The sequence below is a fragment of the Melanaphis sacchari genome, unplaced genomic scaffold (assembly GCF_002803265.2).
Source record: "Melanaphis sacchari strain LSU unplaced genomic scaffold, SCAv2.0 Contig9_pilon_pilon, whole genome shotgun sequence".
Lineage (NCBI taxonomy): Eukaryota > Metazoa > Arthropoda > Insecta > Hemiptera > Aphididae > Melanaphis > Melanaphis sacchari.
The window spans coordinates 1653406-1675941 of record NW_020271711.1 but is presented as its reverse complement, the minus strand read 5'-3'; the positions used below and the strand labels follow the sequence as shown (position 1 = coordinate 1675941).

The following is a 22536-nucleotide window of genomic DNA, read 5'->3' as shown; positions in this document are numbered from 1 at the left end:
TCCTAAATGTTATTGGTTATTAAATAATAACACATCGACATTAATGTTATTGAAAAAAAAAAAACTCAAAAAATTATTGTATAATTTAAAAAGGAAGAGACGAACGGCCATAAAATCATCGGTCTTGTATCATAGTTGGTGTTTTTGACGATTGTAGTTTTTTTTTAACATTCAAATATTATAATTATGTAATGATCATAGTCACAAATACGCAGTTCCATGATATAATGGGATAATATGGTATAATAATGTATGTGATTTGCTGTTTTCGGCCAGGACCTGAGCTGGGGATGGGGTGAAAAATTGTGTGTTTAACGTAAACATACGATATAATATTATTAAATAGAGTAGGTATCACACATATTATACCATAGACTCAACGTAGATAATAATAATAATAATAAATTATTATTATATTATTATTATTGTGCGTGTATAACTGTATATTATATTATATGGATAGGTAGTTGACAAGGTAACAAGGTAGTTGGTTAATAATCATGTGATGTGAACACCAGGTCGTCGTTCACACACAACTCTCGGGGCCAGGAATGCCGCGGTTCACGATCGACACTAAAAACTGTTTGCCGTAGCTCTGTTGGATCGTTATGTCGGGCGCGGAATCTGCGGAATCGCAGGGATCCCGATCGCAGTGCGACTCGGTCAAATTTGGGTAGACGCTTCGCTGTTGCTGTTGCTGTTGCTGCTGCTGCGGTCGCCGGGAGAGCAGCGAATATTTTTCGCCGGTCTTGTCGCCGCACGCCGCCAGGTCGTTGGACGCAATCGCCGCGGTTTCTACTATCGTCGGCGATCTGCCGTCGCTCTGCCGCCGTCTCCACAACAGGAATGCCACCGCGATGACTATCGCCGAAATCACCGCTACCGAAACGAACGCTATGATGCTCATCGCTGTGGTGCTTTTGCCGTGGCCATTCGACGCGTTGCTCCGCCGACCGTCGTTGTCGCCGCCCCCGCTCAACATTATCCACCATTCTGCAGACATAACGCGATATCATAATATTTACTCACGATAATAACTGCAATTTTGAGTGTTATGCACTTTATTTATATTATAGCTTCTAGTAGTATTTTTAATTTGATACCTATATAATATATAATATAGTTCATTTTTGGGAGAAAAATGAGCGGTGCTCCTGTAGAGTGGGGTAGGGAGCATTATTCGCTTCTCGTGTCAAATTAAAAAATGATTGAATTACCTATATAGGTATAAAACAATATTTCGTTCATTAGTTACTATAATAATATTTGCGCACAATTAGATCTATACCCACAAATTTAGCACTTTGCCCCTATATTTCCATGGTCTCATTTAGTTAATTTTTTGTTAAAATAAACTTTTTTTAATAATTTTATGATTGTATTTTGACAATTAAAAATATAAGAGAATCACAGTACTGTATGTTACGTTTCAAGTGTACCTCGTTATTGAGTAGATTACGAAATAGGTAGAATTAATGTATTGCATTTGTATTCAATAATATATCATTGTACGAGAAAACCCGTTCGCAAAAAACTTATTTATTTAAATTAAATATATGATTATTAAATTTAGCCTTATAATATAAAGTATAATTCGTTTCCGTAAATTCCGTTTGATTTTTGTGGGTTCTACACGTTTCCATCGCATTATATCCTCGAGAATCGCTTACCTCTAGACACACTTCTGCTTAAGCTATAGTTCTTATGAATTTGTTTTATCCAAAATATTGAATAAAAATAAAATTATTTGTAGAGAATTCAAATTAAATGAAAAAAAAAATGTTTTGTCTGACGTATAGTTGACCGAACTGACAATTATCGAGAAAACAAATTTTATTGGATAAAGACCGAGTTTCAGATAGTCGATAAGTTGTATATTAAATCGATTGTTTATTCGTTTAAGTTTACAGAGATTAAACTATCGGCATGTAACGGCATGCCGTCTACGTGTTTATTGTAAACAAATAACAATTGTCCGCACTTGACAGCACCAATTATATGGCGATACGGAACATAAACGAATTGTGTTAAAGTTCTACATTTTTGTATTTCTACTGCCCGCAATAATGCAGTAATGCACATTGCATAACAAACATTTATTTTATCATAATAGTTATGATATGATGGGATAAACTATTTGTGTTCCGCCTTCTGTGAACCACCATATGAGCCGCCACACACGTCTATCTCACAAATAATTTACCAATAATAAATTTATACATAAAAAGACTAAGATATGGAGCAATCCTCAAAGTTTTGTAAAATGGAAAATTTTTTGAAAATATATCATATTGGTACTAATTATAAGTGAAGAAAGTAAACTTATCATAAATGATATAAATATTTTAATGAAAAATGAAAAATTGCAAATAAAAATGTAGGCAATTAAATACCGTTTTAGATGTTGAATGGGTCGCTATTATAGGTGTATTAAATTTGAATTCAATGATATATTGTTGTATACGAAAAACGATTTTGAACGGAAACGGTCTGTCAGCTTATATCACTAAATATATTTTATGATAAGTTTTGTTAATATTGCTATTAAAGTTATTTATTTTACTTTTAGTTTTATGGTAAGACCGGTAGGTTAATACAATTTTTCTTGAATAATGTAGTATTTAATTATTATAATAATATATATATTTATACCATACTATAAATATTAATATAACTTTAAATTTGATTTTATCTTTCTATAAATATCGTAAAAAAGCAAAAATGATTCATAGTATAAATAAATACTACGGGTATCTTCAAATAAACCAAAAATATAATTGCGTATAGTGAAATTCATGATTATATAATATATGTTAACATTTTGAGTTTCCATGAATAATATTTTTAAATTATAATAAAATAATTTTTATTATTATTTATCGTTTAAATAAGTAATTTCGTCCATTTTTAAATATAAAATTTCTATAAAAAATATATTTTTTAGATTTTATGGCTTCAGTATGAAAAACTTATGAGGAATCTTGTATTCAATTTTCAAAACTTAGATATATAATTAGAGTAGTTCTTATGAATTTTTTAATACAAAATGGCTGAAAAGTTTTTATGATTTGGATGAATTTCGTCGAAATTCTAACTCCAAAAATGCATATTATAAAAAAATTAGGCATTTATATTTTTAATATTTTTATACAATTATAAGAATTTATGTGCAATCTCGTATAAAATTTTTAAAATTTTTAAATTAAATTGTTTTTAATCAACGTTTATAGAAAAAGTATTAACATGTCTATAAATAGTTCAAAAAGAGTTGAAATATAATAAAAATAGTTGTATAAATATAATGTAAAATTTCAGGTATCTATAGTTAATCGGTTTTGAATTACAAAAAAAAAAAAAAACGAAAATCGTTTAGATAGAAATAATTATTACATAGGTAAATATCCTGTGTTGTAAAAATTTGAACTTCAAATGCTCACAAAAAATTAATTTGACTTTCCGGTAGAAATTGTTTTTTTTAGTAGGTTAAAAAATTATAAAAAAACTTTCATTCAATTTTTAAATCTTAGGTATAAATAAAACTTTTTATTACATATTTTTGGTAAATGATCCACTTAAAAGGAACTTTGTATTAAATTTTTAAGCATTTTTATTGATATCCACAGAAAAGTCGAAAAATTCAATTGTCCATAAATGGTTTAAGAATTTAAAATATTTTGAAAACTATACCATATATTATAAAAAAATGACAGTATAAATATTCGGTAAAAATGCATGTTAATTTTTTGTGGTTATTCGTTTTTGATTTATAATGAAAGAAATCAATCGATTGAGTCAAAATCTGTTTTAGCATAAAAATTATTGTTTTTTGTTGGTTTTTCTCGATTATAATATATATATATATAAAATGTTGGGAATTTTTAAGTTTGGCCTGTTTAAACTACAAACTAGATATAATTTTCTATCCAAAACCACCCTCAAAGTTGAAAATCAAAGCACTTTATCGATAACTTATATTGTGTATTGTTACACGCACACAAAAAGAAAAAAAACACTCATCGCCGTAATGTCTATATTCTATACATTCATCGCTCCGCTAAGAATTTTAAATTAAATTCGAGTTTAAGCACGATGATCGAGAAAATCTGTGTTACACTATTCAACGAATCTTAGTTTAAACTTGATGGTCGGAGGTGGAGGGGGGGGGGGTAAACGATGATTTTTGGTTCGACTGTAAAAATATATGCCCACCTCCACATAAATTACTCATATTAATAGCTTGTGCGCATTGTTGGTAATACTTGTCTTGTTGACGACACGCACGACATAGAAAAATGCCGCCGTCCTTGAACTAGACTCGAGACAAACCACACATACGTACCGGTCGACGAAGTGCCGGCCGGACCACCGTTCGCCCTCGTACTGCTTTCGTATGCTGACTGGCCGCGCCACCACCAAGGATGCCTCAACAGCATCACGTTGTCGCTGCCGAAATACGTGTGCGGGCCTCGGCCCATGCGGTTGGCTGCGTACGCGGACAGTGTCAAATGTTTACGATCGTCGTCCGGGCCGTTTCTCAGTCGCAGGTTCTTGCGATTTACGCGGTACTCGATCGAACCGCCGCCCATCAACGACTTGGCCGCGGTGCCCGTAACGTTGTCCGCGAGCCATTCGCCGCGGTACTTATTACGTTGAACGTCGTAGACGCTATCGTCCGCCGTCGTGTAGGGTGATCTGTAAAGCACAGCATGATAAATTATTATAGTAAGTTGCCACGTGAGACTTGTGATTTGTAAAATGGACGACATTACGCATTTAACAGTATTATACGTAACACGTACGGTGTAATATACATTCGTACGACAATATAATATTACGTTCGAAGACATAACGATCGGTTGGGTTGGGTATAAAAGCACATCGTTGGCCGGGAAATTTCGTTGATAATGCACAAAATCAGCTGGTTATCGATATTTTGTATCGAATTTTACTTGGCTAATGTTTTCGATTTTCGAGAACGTTGGATAAACATTACAAAAAATATGGTAGTACGCATAATGTTAACTCGGAGAGGCGCAGCGATTTTAATAAAAATACTACGTGCACTAAAGCCGCATATTTTTTTAGTTATTCTTTTGATCACGGTTTATATTAAAATCAACTTCACGGTCTTTAACGTCCGTCCACTCATTGTATCAAAGTTTTCTAGTTGTCGGAAAATCTGAAGAAACTCCATAATAACCGACCAAACTTAAATAGGAACTTTTAAAATCTGAACATAAAACTGTAGCAGACTAGGTTCTTAAATGTAATACACGTTGAAAAACATTTTAATATTTTAGTTTTGAGTATAGGCGAACCAAAACACTTTAAATCAAAACCAATGTGACAATGCAGGTGTCCGTGAAATTTTTCTTCTTCCGTCGATTGTCAGATCAATACGAATAATATGCCAATATTTTAAAATCATAATTGCAAATTCAAAAAAATCTTATGCAAAATATTAGTCGATTGAACATAGTCGGGTGTTCAACTTCACGTATATACTCTACAGCAGCGTTTCTCAAGGTTATTTTTTAACCAACTTATTATTTAGGGGCGCTAACGTATGGCTTTTTAATAATAATCTATGCTAGTATATTAAAAAAATATATTTAGGGAGTCGCTAAAAAATTGAAATTAAAAAAGGGGTCGCCACAGAAGTATGGTTGAGAAACATTGCTCTATATAGTATACCTAATCGTTGGGTACAAGCTAAGATATGTTAACATTTTCAAACATTCTATAAGGTGCGGGTCAATCTGTAATTTGTATTGTCTATATTTCGAGTTGTAAAATGGTACTTCAGCTTTATACTTTAGATACATGTAGAAATGTAATGCTATAATATACCATTTGGTCGTTTCTATAGATAATATATTATTATTATCGCGATGTGCTGATGTCCGGGCAGATCGTTATGCGTATTTATATATAGGTACTCTGGTTGAAATACCAGCTACTCAATTATTATGTGACCGTCGATATACTCGCACTATCGCAACAAGACAACATGTTCTAATTATATATACTTTTTTTTTTATTTTGAACATGATGTTTAAACTTACAATATAGGTGGTAGAACTGATTTTATAATAAATTGAATCAATGATAGTACCTACATAGGTTACACGTATTTATTATTTTTTTAACTCAAAGAAAAAGTGTATATAATTCATAATTTTGTTTGCTAATATTTATGATCTAGAGAAGAAAGTATAGAGGAGTTATAACTATATCTATAAAATGGTTTACTTTTCTCAAACGGCAACTTGTTATATTAAACCCTATCATAGAAAGCAATTCAAGGGAATGAATATGATCGTTTAAAAAGTCATAAATAAACATTATTTCAGCAACCTTTCTCCTTACCTCATATGACATAAACTCTAATTTACTGATTCGCATATTGTATGAGTTTTTTGTAATAAACAGCATATTTAGATTGTTACTTAAAAACTTTAAAAATTATGTAGTCCATTTTCATAAGATTAATGAACTATTCGTCTACAGTAAATATTCTATTGTTTTATACGATAATTTGATTTTTACAATTTTATAGTCATAAAAATACTATGCGTGTTTTATAAAAATATAATAAGATAATATGCTATCTTGTGTATATGACCAAAGTAGTTTTAAAATGTCATAATATATCAGTCGAATAATACATGTGTTTTGGTCTTTGAGTAATTTGGAAATCTTGTATCTAACTTTAACAATTAATTTGTATTTTTTTTTATTTTTTTTTTTAGTTGGTGTGAGGAAAGGAAGTTGCAACCAGCTAATTTTATTATTTATTGATTTACGCAATTTTAATCCATTTGATTTTAAATTAAGATTTCTTTTTTTTTTTAAATTATTCTTTATAAAAGTTCACAAACTTTGTCTTTTTATTTCTTAATTACCTATATATTTAAGTTACTATAAGAATGGGAATCAAATATTTATTTTACATTTTAGATGAGACGTGTATTAATCATTTATCAATAGTTTATCGCTATTTATCAGAACTTATTATTATTTTGGTCGTATTTAGTTTCCATTTCACTATATTTTAGATTCCGAGCGGAGCGATAAATCTATTGATTTTACAATAATATGTGTTTTTTTTGTGTTTGTGTTCACCATAAGTAGACAATAAAATGTTTCAATTTTGACTTAAAGATTGAATTTGGATCTAGTTTCTATTTTAAATATGTCAAAATTGAAAATTACCTACCAATTATTTTTTTAAAAGTCTAGGGGAAAATATAAGGTAAAACATGCATTCTTATGCAAATTTAATTTTAGACATAATTGGCTTTGTTTTTTTTTTTGTTGTAACTCGAGAAAAAATATTTGTAGATACTTGAAATTTTTACCAAAATGTTAACTATACTTTTATATTTATGATATTTTCAAAATATTTTGACTCTTTTTAAACTATTTTTAAATATAATACAATTTCAATTTTTTTTTTTTAATGTTGATTAAAAATTATTTATTGGGTTGAAGTTTTTAGATATTTAATAGAAGATTCCACACGAGATACTCTTATATATGTATAAGAATATTAAAAATACATAGTAACAGTTTTTATTTTTATGCATTTGAATTTAGAATTTCGACAAAATTTGTCAAAATTACAAACTATTTTGTAGTTGGAAATTCATAAAAACTTTTCATTCTATTAATAAGTATTGAAAATTTCTTATAAGGTATAGATTTACAGATCGCCTTCACTCAGAATTGTTTTTTGTATACAATGATATACTTATTACTGAATTCAAATTTAACACACGTCTTATTAAAGTGAACCACTTGACACCAATGTACAGCAGAGCAGTATACACGTGTTTACTTATATTTTACTACTGTAGATATTTTCTGCTTAAATTATTTTAATAATAAATTAAAATCTGTCAAAATAATTCTACCTTGTACTTATCTATAATCTTTGAGACTTCAATAGATAAAAATGTATATGTATTACTTTAGATAAATTTTATAATTTGTTTGAAAAGTTAATCATGTTAATTTTTTTTTAAGTATTAACTTGGTGGCTAGTAGGTATGTTTGGCCTTTTAAGCATTTGTACACATGCAGAAAAAAGCTGAAACAATGTCAATATTTGACTACACGATTTATATTATATTACTCACACTACGCGAATAATATTCATCGGCAATGCTCATGGAATAGCGGTAGGACGACGATCGGTCAGAACAAACAACCGCTTATTGCTGTTATGTAATATTTTAATTTTCATGGATTTGATTAACCCTTTAACACTAATGGAACTTGCCATTTGATCGGCTGTCCTATTTCAACCGTAACATGTGTATACAGGGTGTAACAGAAATAATACTGACAGATGCAATTAACTAACAATATCAGTATACAATTTATTATGTAAACTGATATATATCTATATTTTAATTTAATTATCCTATGTATTTTATTATCGATATGATACTCAAAAAGAGTAATTAAATCATTAATTTATAAACAAAAGTTATAAGGTAGTCAATTAATTACATATGTTTGTTATTTTTGTTACATTCTGTCATATCGTGCGAATCTAAGTTAATAATATTTAATTTTATCACTAACCCGTAAGATGTCGTGGTCAATTCATTGCTCTCATAAATCTCCAACGAGTAAGTCACTGGCCTAACTCCACCATCGTTGTCTAAAGTACAACTTATTGTTGCCAAGTCTTTGTCTTCCCCATCGTCTTGGATGGGTGACGTGGGTCGTTGATGATGCTGTTGGTGATGCCTACTATCGATACCAACGTGGCGTTCTTGATCTTTGGGCAATCGTATTGCGCAGCCAGTCAATGGACCCGGAGGTGCTATGCACACATAAAAAAACAAGCAAACGATAATATTTATTATAAATTATATAAAAAAGACACATTTAACCCGTCGTTGGTACACATGTGAGCGCGCCGCTCACACAGATAGAATTTTGAGCGTTATTCCTACAAATATTATTGAATTAATCTGATACTATAAATACCTTCAAATAACATGTCTATAAATATTTATAAAAATAAATAATTACGCTATTTGTCATTGCCTATCAGTTATCGTTATACAAAGTCGACAGTACCGATTAACTATTAAGTGAGTGTCGCGCTACCACTGTACTAACCGCACAATATTTTTATCACCACCGCCGTAGTTGATTACGTACACAGTTTTGTATATACTGTTTTTTATTTTTATTTTATAAATTATGAAATGTACATAAAAAGTATTTATATACTATTTAGTGAAGGATAAAAATATACATAATTCTAGATATGGTTTGATTTTTTAAGTTAATAGATCAATTAATAATAATATAAAAAGTGAAGTGTGAGCGCCACGCTCACAGTGTAACAATCATGTTACAAACTATATGTGTACTAACGACGGGTTAAGAGCTATTTGTCACATTTTAATAACATGATCAATGTTCGTTTCATGCTTGGAAGTGGAATGTTTAATAAAAATGAAATATGAATAAACCATCAAAGTAAAAAATACATAATGAGCATTAAAAAATAAATAAAAATACTATAGATAAAACGTATGCTATATTTTATAATTAATTACAACATATATTTTAAATGTAGCATCAGAAACTGTTTTAATTCAATAAACTTAAGACGGAAGCGAAAATAAAAATAATGAGATATATAAGTTGAACATAACATAATATCTGACATCTTGTTTTAAAACTTTCTATCATCATGATGGGTGCTTTGTAAAATTAAAATTATGTTATTATTATTAAACTGTTTAACATTAGATGGAATAATATTATAATATAATTACATAATTTCTATAAATTTACGTTGATTAAATAAAATTATGACAGTAATATTTTATTTAAATAAAAAAATATACTTAGTTAAAAAAACAAGGTATACGGAAAATCAAATGTTATAGCTGTAGTGACTATAGATAGTAATTAAAATTATTAAAATATTCTAACTTTTGTCGAAACTCACTATTATAAAAAACGAAATGCTAATAGCAAATATATAGGTTTGTAATTCTATGCATCGATAGTTGATTTAATTATTAACTATAGACCCATACATACATATAGCAAGGTGTCCCATCATGTTTGACTCAATTAATAATATTGTTATACTAATTAATATTTTTCCAAAATTATTGCTGATTCATTAAATCATATTTATTATAATTATGAAAATAAAGTTTTTTTTTTGCTTAACTTAAATTTAAAATATAACTAAAATGTTTTTTTTTTGTGTGTGTAAACTGACGTTTAACTTATAGGGTTTTTGAGTTAGAGTACCTCTAAATCATAGCAGGAATTTCATAAATTTTTTAGTTTTTTTTTTTTTTTTTGAGAGTGAGGGAGATGAGTATTATTCAAAGTAAAGTAGTCTGCACTACAATTATTATTTAAATAGTTCACTGATGTACATCTTAATCCTATATTCCATTTTGGGGTCTAGTTTTTGGAGTCTAAGCGTTAAGCCATGAAAGCCCATATGCCTATATTAATGTATATTTCGTTAAGTATAATTTCGTTTCTTTTAATTTTTTTTTTTTTTTTGAGCAGTTGTCAGATAGAAAATTTTTTCATCAGAACAATAGAATAGTTTTTAAATTCAATACCTTTTCTGAAAGATAATTGGAGATAGATAGATTTTTGAATGTGCAAACTTTTAACTTTTTATCATTTACATTTTACAGTATTAAAATAAATGTTAAAATACACAATTAAAAACTAAACGATGGAAAAACGAGAATTTTTAAGGAACCCCGATTTTCAACAAAATTTATTTGGTATATTTATTTAATTAAAAAATACGTTTACCAAAGAGACTTGAAATTTTAATCGAATACTTATATTATTAATTTTTGATAAAGTAAAACTATTATAATTATGCTAATATGATTTTCTCTAATAATTGAAGTTATTTTTATATTTAGTTATTATGATTTCGCTCGCAATTGTTTTATTATTTAATATTAATTATTAATTAATAGAATATAAACATTGTTTATGTATTATACTAGTAATTTATTAATAAATTACGAAATGATTGTAATACCAAAATTAAATAATTTTTAAACAATATTTTCATAAAAAATAACGTGGTTTCATTTTTATTTTTTATAATACAAGGAACTAAAATTTGCGTTCACATTCCTTATAAATAGGAAATATTTTCTGGTTCCTCATTCCTATAGCTGAAAAGTAGCGTGTTTAAAGTTTCATTCTTATATACCTAACTACGTTCTTTACCAAAATTAAATTTCCATAATGAAATATTGGTGAGCGTTATAGTTATATGCGTTTATGATGATTAATATGATATTAAGATATATTTTTCTTATCGTTCACATACGGGTACGACAAGAACTAATTTGGTAAAGTAATACAGTTGTCAGTCTGCATTTGACGTTTGTGACTTTGTGTGCTGTGTGCTGTTTGATCTGTGCTCAGGAGAAAAATAAATTTTTCATTTTTATTTTAATATGTTGATACATTTTAAAATGTCGAGTACTGTTAAATTGAAAGTGAATCAATATCGAAGCCGTTGAAAAATAAACCAAAATGTACGTATATATTTTTAGATAAATATTTGAAAAAGTAACCTCTGTTCATCAAGATTATAAAAAAGCAGTAAATTTACAAGTCTGATGCATTTTGTTATAGTTATTTATGTTGGGTTAGGTTTATTATTAAATATGAAGGGTTTCTTTTACTTTAAATAAATACCTGCAAAATAGTGAAAAACATAAAAAAGAGGTTTACACGTTGCTTAATAAAATGGAATAACGAACCTACATTGTTTTTGCATTTAAAAACAATATAGAAACAGAAAAACTTATGAAGTGAATTAAAATTAACTCATAACAGTATAAATCAACATAATAATTATTACTCAATCGTTATAAGATTATGGTCATAATTTGTTAGAAAATATTTTTTTGGATTCTCAACTGTTCTTGAAATTCATTATAAACAAATACAAATATTAAATTCAGTTTTGATAGATTTGCTTTTTATCGCGACTAATGCATTTATAACGTAAAATAATTATTATTTATTTGTTTAAAATAGTGTAGATAATTAGATTTATTTGTACATTTTTACTGTACAAATAATTAACCTGTACAATGATTAATATATTGGTTTATTGATCAAATGAAATTTGGGAGTGCGTTTTTTATAATAACATTCGAATTTCATACTATTTTTCGTTAGTAATTATACAATAATTTGTAACCCAAATTTTAGGGTACTCTAAGTCACTAACAGTTCGTTAAAAAATAAAATAAATAAAAATAAAAATACAATTTGTAAAATAGCTTGTTAATTAAATCCATGATTCAAAAAATACTCGGTTGTTCAAATAATACTTATTTTTGGTTTGTTTTGAATTTCCATGTTTTGAGTTTGCATTAAATAGAAACCTATTATGTAAAATTGTTTACTTATATTTTAATTACTATAGATTAATTGAAGTATAGTAGTACGTTATAGCGACGCTGTTATATATTATAATCAATATAATCTAATCGTTGTTTAGTATGTTATTAAGATGATATAAATTAAAAAAAAAAATGCTTTTAAAATATTAAATACTTTTATATGAAATATATAATTAAAATAACAACTATTATTTATAGGTACAGATTTTTTTTTGGCTGAATTAAATAATACTTGTATAATTTAATTTTAGTGCAATAAATAGATAAGGTATTCAAAATTAAGTTCATACAATAATATTGTTATTAAAAAAAATTGCATACTCGATGAATTGATGAATTAATATATTTTAATGAAATGTTTTCAAACAACTCTTCTCGGTTCCAATTTTAGAAATTTGTACACAAAAATGTATAGCATAATAAACGGTAAGAAAATTTGAAAAGTTAAGTTAGTAAAGTTAATAAGGAAATACTTCTCTAGAATCCGTTTTTCTTTGGAAATTTTTTTAGTAAAATTCTTATAGTAAAATTACGATAAAATTAATAATTAAAAAAAAAAAATGTGGAATTTGAACGTTATGGTACCAGGGAAATGCAGCAGGTTATGTTATGCCCAGTTTTTGAAATTGTAAAAGTTGGCAACCCTATGATGTTATAACACATTAGATATTTATATACACAATGGCATTGGTAAATTAATCAGATAGGGTTCAGAGCATGGTAAATTTTTTAAATAATTGTATTTTTAAAATCAAATCCAAAGTCCATATTATTTTAAAAAATTTCCGATTTTCTGATACCTCTTAAAATCAAATCTTTAAAAAAATTTTCAAAATCAATTTATTTTAAATTATGCTCATCTGCAGTATAAATGAGACATATTATGATAGTTTATCATCTATTATACATTTATACCGTTAATACCTATACATATATATATATATCGTGTATATTATATGACTAGAACTAAACAGGAGATAAACAGAACTTAAAAAGATAGCATTATTTTAATTTTTTTTAATAAAAGGATATTTTCTCAAAATCAAATATGAAATCCTTCTAGCATAATATTATTACAATATAGATTTTAGAAATTCAAAAAATAAATTTCAGAAAAAATAACTTTTAAGCTACAAAATCACGATTTTGATTTGGTTTTTTAATTTTAAAAATTAGCTCATGTGAAATTATGCTTAGTTTTGTCAGTTTACTTACATGCCGGTATGATGTGATACAAACAGGGGTTTTGCTGACGGCCGACGGCATTGGTGGCCCGACAGCTGACCGTGTCCAGCACGATGGGCTTTTTGACGCGCGACGTTCTATCTGCGTACTGGACCACGTCCGGGACACCGACAGACATAGCCGGCAGGACAAGTTCGCCGATGGCCGTGTCGTTTCGCTGGTTAGGCAGGGCAGTGGTGACGTAGCTACCGGTGGCTACCACACTCGGTGACTGTTGCTGGTGCAGCTCGCCTGTGGCCGCGGCCGCTGCGCCCGGCCACACGAGCCACTCGAATTGAACGCGATCGTCGGCCGGGTCGGCTCTTACGCGGCACACGATGCGTACGTTGTTTTCGTTGGCTTCCACTCCCACCAATTGCAGTTGATTGCCGTCGTCCGCACAAACGGGAGCGTCTGCGGTGAATTGACAATAGTTACTAATTAGTGCCTACGTCATTATTCGATCTCTTATACATATATTAAATTTATCCTATATAAATCAAAAATTAAAAATTAAAATGTCATTAATTAATTTGTAAGATTCAAATTAAAGTGAATAGTATTTAAAACATAAAAATTTCAGCATTTTACCTTTACAAAATGATCTTTTTCGTATACAAAATTATCAATTAATACGAAACTTAAATCAATTTGTTTTAAATTATTTTTTACACATTAATTATGTAATTGTTTTGATAAGATACACCTAATATAACATAGTGTATAATATATTTTATTAATTTTAAATAGTTGCATGTTTTTTTTTCTATGTATATTCACCAGTGGCGACTCGTGTGCTTTGAAAGTGGGAGGCGATATAAAATTGCTTATTTGTGGAAAGTAGGTATCGAACACAAATAATATTAATAATGGTTATTTAATTAAATTAATTTAATAACATTTTTATGTGTGGATGAATCCATGATTAAAAACTTAATAATTCCAGTATATATTTTTGGAAAAAAATATCAAATTGAAATAATTGATTGCGAGTTATGACTGCACAAAGTAAATAATAAATATACGCAAGTTCGGAATCTATGTGTATCGGGCGATTAAAATCATCACCCCGGCGGCAGTATTATTATTATGTTCCCCCTTCTTAGTTTTTGTATTCCGATCATAGTTATGACGAGCGACTTTTAACATCGCCCAAGCATGGCATGCGCTGGTAGCGGATCTTGGTAAATCGTTATCGGTTATCGATTTTCAGAAGCTACAGTGTTGAATGATTTATTTTTAAACTCCCATTATCTGATAATGTTTTCATAATACTTAATAATGTAAATATTTTAGAAAACACAATTTTTATTTTTGATAATATTATACTACAATATAAAATTAAAAATTGATAATAAACTTATAAATTTGTAATAAATGATAATTTTAGAAGGGGGACGATCGCCCCATCGCCCCTATCTACGAGCCGCCACTGATATTCACGATTAATTTTTTAGGCCTTAAATCAGTACTTAAAATTATTCACATAAATAAAAACCTAAATCAAGTATTCGAGTATCCATAATTTATTACTTATTATACAGAGTAAAGTTATAGATAGTTCGAAAGTGGTACATAATAGAAATTATTTTTAAATATAACAATGTTTTTGATAAAAATATATTCATTACCTATACATCGTATGATTTTGAAAACTTATGGCATGCTCATGCAATATTTACACGGAAAATGTTGAGTCATGTCATACAATTTTGGGATAACATCAAACGTAAACGTAGTCATCAACAGTATGAAGCATACGTATATTATGTATATAATATGGCGTGTTATATTCGAAATACAAATAGAATTTTACTCAATCGAAAGTTTCGAATGTTTTTAAGTCGAATATTATTCGAATCACGCATACTCAGAGTTGTATAGATACTTACATTGAACGCGGAGGGTGACCGGTCGTGACCGTCCCATTCCAAGATCGTTATTACATTGACATGTGTACCGGCCGGAATGGCGTCGTCCCACGTTCCTTATAACCAAAGTTCCAGCGCTTAAAAGAACGACTTTGATTTCCGAGTCGATGCTGACGCTTCCATTGCTACTGCCATTTTGCAAGATTGGGTGACCCTGCAGTATATTATTACAGATGTGATAAATATTGTTGATAGACTTTTCGCAATTCGTTGCCAACTACACTTACGTTGTGGTACCATTCGATGCGATTACGTTGTTTTCCTTTGCTCCCGCTGCCATCCAACACCTTGCATTCAAAATACACATCGTCTCCTGTTTTGATTCTACTTGGATCAAATGTATGGCCCAAACTTAATTTAACTATAGGCGGATCTGTGAATGTTTATTGTTATTATATATTTTTTTTAAACTTACGACTATTTTGTATGAGGTTTGCTCAACCTTTATGTTTAACTATGTAATTAACAGATATGTGTCAACTATAAAGATAAAAACATTTTATTTTATATTTCAAGAATAAATTTTGACCAGCTAAGGAGTTATTGCTTTATTGTCTTAAGTTTAACTAAATCGGAAAATTATATATTATTATATGGTTTTTAAATTAAGTTACAGTAGGTTTATTACATTTTAGATTAAATATTGATTCATAATACGTTGAATAAAAAATATACAGAAAACATTTTTCAAAGAACCATAAGTGGTTTGATTTATATAAATCATAATAAAACATATCTGAATGTTGATATAGATATTATACATATTTAATGCATTTAAGTTGAAACGTAAAAACATATAAAGTTAATCAAACACAATATAGGTTAGTGATTTATGAATTCTAAAAAATTCACACACGGCCTGTGTGGTTTAGAATAAAAACACAATTGCGATGATTACAACTAAAACTACAACGATAATGTATATAATAAGTTTTTACTTACATTGGACGTTAAGTAATAAAGCTTTATTTTTAATATTATCTTTCGTAGTATTAATATCAGGGTTCCAAGCTCGACATCGTAAATAACGACCATCGTCACTTGGTGTTGGTCTCAATCGAATTCTACTGCTATGTTCGGTTTGCTAAATAACAGAAATAAATAAAATAAAAATAGTGACGATGAAGAATTTTTAAATATGGATGTATACGAAAAAAAAAATTAACAATTAATCCAGACCAATTTTTGTTTAATTTAATTTAATATAAAAATAAACAATAAGATAATAACAATAAAATAACATGTAATACAAAATATTATAGCTAAATTAATTAAATATACAACTTTATGTGATATTTAGTAATAATTGCTCACTTTCATTACTGTTATACGAGTCGTTGTCGGAGAAGAGGGTATTTCGTCAGCTAATGTACCGTTTCCATCAATAGACCATTCTATCACAGCTTTAGGACTTGCGCCCTCGGCCCAACATTCGCCCGTATACCACTTACCAGATATAAGATTTGTTGCTTGTACAACTCCGTCATTATTATTGTCTTCGTTATAATTGACCATGTTCTCTGATTCGCCTATTGGATGTATGCCAACAATACGTACACTTTTCACATTCACTGTAGTTAAAAAAAAAATAACATAAAAATATAACTATTAATAATTCTAGTAAATATTGATATTCATATTTGCTAAAAAATTCAAATATCAGTAATACATTTATTTATTTTCGAGTTACAATAAAAGATAAAACCGTTTTTGTTAAAAATGATTTTACATAAAAATTTACAATTTTTTATAATTTTTTTATTTTTAAAAGTATTAAAAAATTTTTTTAAAATATTTTTAAAAGTATTATTAAAATGTATTAAAAACAGAAATATACTAAAAATGTTAACTTAGTGCTAAACTAGAAATGTGAAATTATGTTTATAACATAGTAGGTATAAAGTAAATTGTTTACCTACTTACGAGGAAAGTTTCTAAGTTCAAATTTATAACCAGGACTGTAGTTTAATAATATAATACTTATAAAAAAATGTATTTTGCAAACATGTAATGTATTTAATTTATAAGTAAATACTTTAAAATTATATGTATAAAAGAAAAATCGTTAATTGTCTAATTTGACACCATTCAAAAGTATTTTTTTTCAATGTAATATTTTAAACTTTAAGAATAAGTTCTATATAATTAAGTATATTTTATATATTATAAATACATTTTGTGGTTTAATTGTAATTGTAACTATTTTATTTACCAACTGTTGGTCGGCTATAAAATACTTACAGTACATGTTTATCAGCACTGTCATTCGGAGATTTGATTGCATGTTGTTGTCATCATTTCCAGCCAAACATGTAAATGTGCTATTAGCATGACTTCGATTCAGTTGATGAATAACGAGACTTTTGGTAGTTATTTCTTCATCGTCGTTTTTGTTTCCGTAAGATACTTCCTTTGCAGAATCTATTATTGTTCCCGTACTGAGCGATGAGGTGACTTTGCCATCCGCCGAGTACCACTGCACCCGTGGTTTGGGTTTCCCTGTACAACACACGTCAGTTTGCTACTATATAGATGATTGTGTTATGTGGTGGGAGGGGGGAAAGAACAAATGCACATTTTCGTTGACTTTGATTTCTGAGTACATTATAAGAGGTGTACGTTTAAGCGCTTGTGTAGATATCGGAACGCTTATCCGTACAAATGAAATTGGATAAAGTAAATAAATCATTATTTGGATTACTTAAATATGTATGCGTTATATGTTTAATGTTTATATATTACACATTCAATGAATCGACATTAAAGCGTATAGAAACCGAGCTTATAATATGTTCCGTCATTAAACTGTCACGTAATCTATAGAATACTCATAGTGTACTAACTATAATATAACACTACAACATACTTATTTAAATGTAATAAATACAACGATTTCTCATTTGCGGACGGGATGGGTAAGGAGGTAAAATACAAGTATATTATCGACGTAAACATCGTAAACGAACCAAGAGTGTACAATTATAATTCGTGTATAAATCAGAACATTAACAATTTTTTACGTCATAATTCATCAAAAAATCGTATTCTTAAAATAATGTCGAATATTATAATATGTAATAGAAGTAAATAATACGGGAATGGTTCTTCACGCATCAACGTCTATCGTCACATCAACCATCAGGTACATAGTCTTCAAAAATATACGTTAATTTGCAAATATAATTAAATTTGATTATTTTTATTATTATATTTATCTATAAAAATATTGTTACAATAGCTTAAGTTAACAAATATATACTATTACATAATATTAAAACCAGGTGTGATTTTTCATCTCTCCTTAGTTTTTATTGCCAAATTTCATCTATCCATTATTTAATTAACAATTTTTGAACTATAGTTTCGATAACACATAAATATTAGTTGATACAAAAACAACTAAACGTATGGTTATTGGGATTATTATTTATTGTATTAAAATTAAGTTTTTGTGGGAAGTTGAGAATATTAGATATGGGTAGCTATTATACCATTCTGTAATAATTGTTTTTAATATCATGGCTATATGCATTAAATTTTTGAATATTCAATATTGTATCTTTGCTAGACAAAGCATTCATTGGCCAGATTAGACTTGAAACTTGTTTATACTACTTGTTAATTATTTTTAAAATAGTCATTCAATACTCGATACTATTTTTGTACAATATCATTGCTGTAATCATCCAAGTATTTAAAAGAAGTGCCTTTCATTATATAAAAATAACATTTAATGCTCACCTCCTCGAACTCGACATTCCAATACCAATCGGCCACCTTCTGGTACTGGACCAATGGTGTGATATAATCCATCGTCGATTTCTGTTTCTACTCCGTTATAAGTGATTGTCATTTTATCGGGTGGTACTATATACATAAACCAAAATTATACAATTAAAAATAATTAGTCGTAGAGTTCTGAATTATAAGAATAATTTAAAAATTATTATACAGTTGTTCGATATAGGTGTAATAGCATGATGTCGGTGTTCATTTATTAATTAAATAGATATAAGTAGGTAATTTTAATTAATGTTATAAACATATAATGTGTTAAAATAAATTATATCCTTAATCTTAATATTCTTTTATTTTAAGTCCGTTGATATTATAATGTATTATTATGCATATATATTTTTCTAAATATTTTTATAACATATACAGTAAGTATACTATATCGACTACTAGATCAATAGTTTATTATTTTATAATATTTTAAATACATTTGAAGTTTAGGTAAGAGAAGTGTAGAAGCAAAGAATATTGTATAGCTTATTGGTTACTGTGCACTATTCCTCTCAGTCTTCTCTTCTAAAATATATATACTTATAAACAATAATCTATTGAGTATTAAATGAATAACAGAAATTTGTACATCAACGTTCTGCTTCAATTAATATAATTCGAGATAACATTTTTATGATTAAATCATATAAGTATATATAATATTATAACTAAGAATACCAGAAAAATGAGTAAATGTATTTTATAATAAATACTTAAACAGTATCGAATTTATGGAGAAGGGTCTTACATTGGATCCTGCAGACTGTTTAATCATGTTTTACATTAAAAAATAATTAAATATATTTTAACAAGATTTTCCTAACACAAAAATTGCGATTCATAATAGTCTAATGTATAATATTTACGAAATAAAATAATATAAATCATTATTTGTGAAATATTTTTTTCATGATCTGTAAAAAATATTAAGTGAATGTTATTTTAGAGATATGATTTGAGAGTATATTCACTGAACTATAAATTTTTAGAAAAATAATAAAATGCAGTGCAACATCTCTACAAACTCATTTCCCAATATATCTATAACAAACAAAATAATGTTCAGTGACATCAGTTAGTAGTGTTTGACGCCAAGCTTACATTTTCAAAACTAAAATTGATAAAAAAAAATATTTAAGAATCATTTAAGCCAGCACAAGTTATCTGACCTGGCCTTTATCAGTATCAAACATATTAATATTAAGTTATCTATGATGAAACAATTAATAAATTTTCAGTAAACAAAAAAAATAGTGAAAACGTTTTTAGCAATTTTTAAAATAATGTTAGTTATTATTTATTATTATTTTTTAATAATATTTTTGGCTTCTAATAGATTAAAATTAATACCTCGAAATATTTAAAGAGTTTTGGTTACATTTACCTTATATTTATCTATTAACTTTGCCAAAGAAAGTCATGTACATATTTTTTTCAAACAGTAACATAAATATTAAACAAATTTCAATTAATTTATAAAATAATATAGGGTCCCATAAAATTTTGCACTGGACCCTAAAATACATCAGATTAACACTTCTCTTAAATGCAATGGATCTTAAAATCATTTATAAAGAATATAATTTTTTTTTTATAATATAGGTAGCACAAAAGTTATACTAATAAAATAAGAAGTGTCTTATGTTAAAATAATTATGTTCTTTCTAAACTATTTAGATATATTACAAAAATAAAATATGAAAAATATGAAAAACTATAAGTTTATATTTAGAAAATGAAATATCTCGTTTTTCCTTTTAAATTATTATTAATAATATTACTACTATTAATTCAGATTTGTAAATTGCATATTGTTTAATTTAATTATTATGAATTGTTTAATATGATTTTGCATAAATTACATTGAATTAATTGATAATTATAATTTATATAAATTATCATTTTAAATAATCTTCTTATTGATCGACTATTGTGGTAATATATAATAATATTATACATTATCATCGTGAAATTTGAAGTAAAGTGAAATTGTGTTTTGGATAAACTTTTGTTCAGAAACAATATAGGACGGAAACACTTAAAAGGCTAACCTAACCTAACATGCGCAAATTTATAATAATATGTGTAATGTGTATGCATAAAATATATTCTACTAACCTATGACCCTCAGGATTATCCGGTAGTTTCGCGTAGGTGAATCGCGGAAATCTACTCGGCACCTGTAAGCTCCGGCATCCTGTTCAGTCACGTTGGTGACTTTGAGTACTGCTCTGCTACTGTTGTCATATAGGTTGCTGTTGTAATCGTCCAACAGTAAAGTATGCTGTTTTGACCATTTTCCCCGTCCAATGCCGCTATTACCACCAAACACCAGAAACGACGCCCTGGGCCCAAATCCTCCGCTCTCTTCGTCCGAAGACCATTTCAATGCGTGAGCTAACGGTCTTCCACGCACGTCGAAACTATAACCGAGGTTAGGTTAATTAAACATTTTAATTAGTGGTCGGAGAGTAAAACGTTTATAGGGAGATTATTTATTATACGCAAGGGATTTCTTCTTTGAGTAATTGATGATGATGTTTTATTTTTATTTCGACTAAAGAAACCGTCTCGAATATGTTCTGTATCAACTGTTTTCTGTGTTAATGAAATTATATTATACATAATACTTTGTATACATGACTTGTGCAACATGAAAACTGATAAAAAATTTAAGATTCATAAGAATTTTATCATATTATTGATTATTGAAATGATTATTTTATATTTTAAGTTAAATTAATATTTTACAACACGATATAAATATCGTGATATTCATGTGCAATCACGATAAATGTTTTTTGTAGTGTTAATGTCATAATGTGAAATGTTTTTAGAGTAGCACACAAAGAGGAAAAATCGTAACTTGTTGTCTTAAATTTGGCGTTTTTAAAATAAATTGAAATTTGCTTGATATATACAGGTTTTTATTTTATTTTTAAATTATTCTAATTTATAGTTTGATTAATTTTTGAAAAAATTGTAATGATCCACATAAAATATTTTAATATAACTATTTATAGTATAATTTTTTATAAGTTTACTTTTGTGAAATGGTGACTTTGAATTTAGATCGTGTCGATCTTAAATTTATTACTAGGACCATAAGATTACATCCACACATTTTTTTTTGTGAGAAAACTGCA

At 27.9% G+C, this 22536-nt stretch overlaps 1 protein-coding gene across 1 annotated transcript in view; it reads right to left on the bottom strand.

Moving 5' to 3' along the window:
* Window positions 1–386: 386 nt before the first annotated feature.
* The window catches only part of LOC112603267, a 63065-nt gene continuing 40915 nt past the window's right edge, over window positions 387–22536 (bottom strand). The window contains exons 5-15 of the mRNA XM_025351773.1: window positions 21509–21813; window positions 19346–19471; window positions 17846–18103; window positions 16919–17175; window positions 16547–16688; window positions 15832–15977; window positions 15566–15758; window positions 13665–14087; window positions 8593–8836; window positions 4340–4692; window positions 387–993 (exon numbers count right to left, since the gene is read on the bottom strand). Coding sequence (XP_025207558.1) covers window positions 527–993; window positions 4340–4692; window positions 8593–8836; window positions 13665–14087; window positions 15566–15758; window positions 15832–15977; window positions 16547–16688; window positions 16919–17175; window positions 17846–18103; window positions 19346–19471; window positions 21509–21813 — 2914 coding nt within the window. The 3' untranslated portion in view covers window positions 387–526. The remainder of the gene's footprint in view (window positions 994–4339; window positions 4693–8592; window positions 8837–13664; window positions 14088–15565; window positions 15759–15831; window positions 15978–16546; window positions 16689–16918; window positions 17176–17845; window positions 18104–19345; window positions 19472–21508; window positions 21814–22536) is intronic.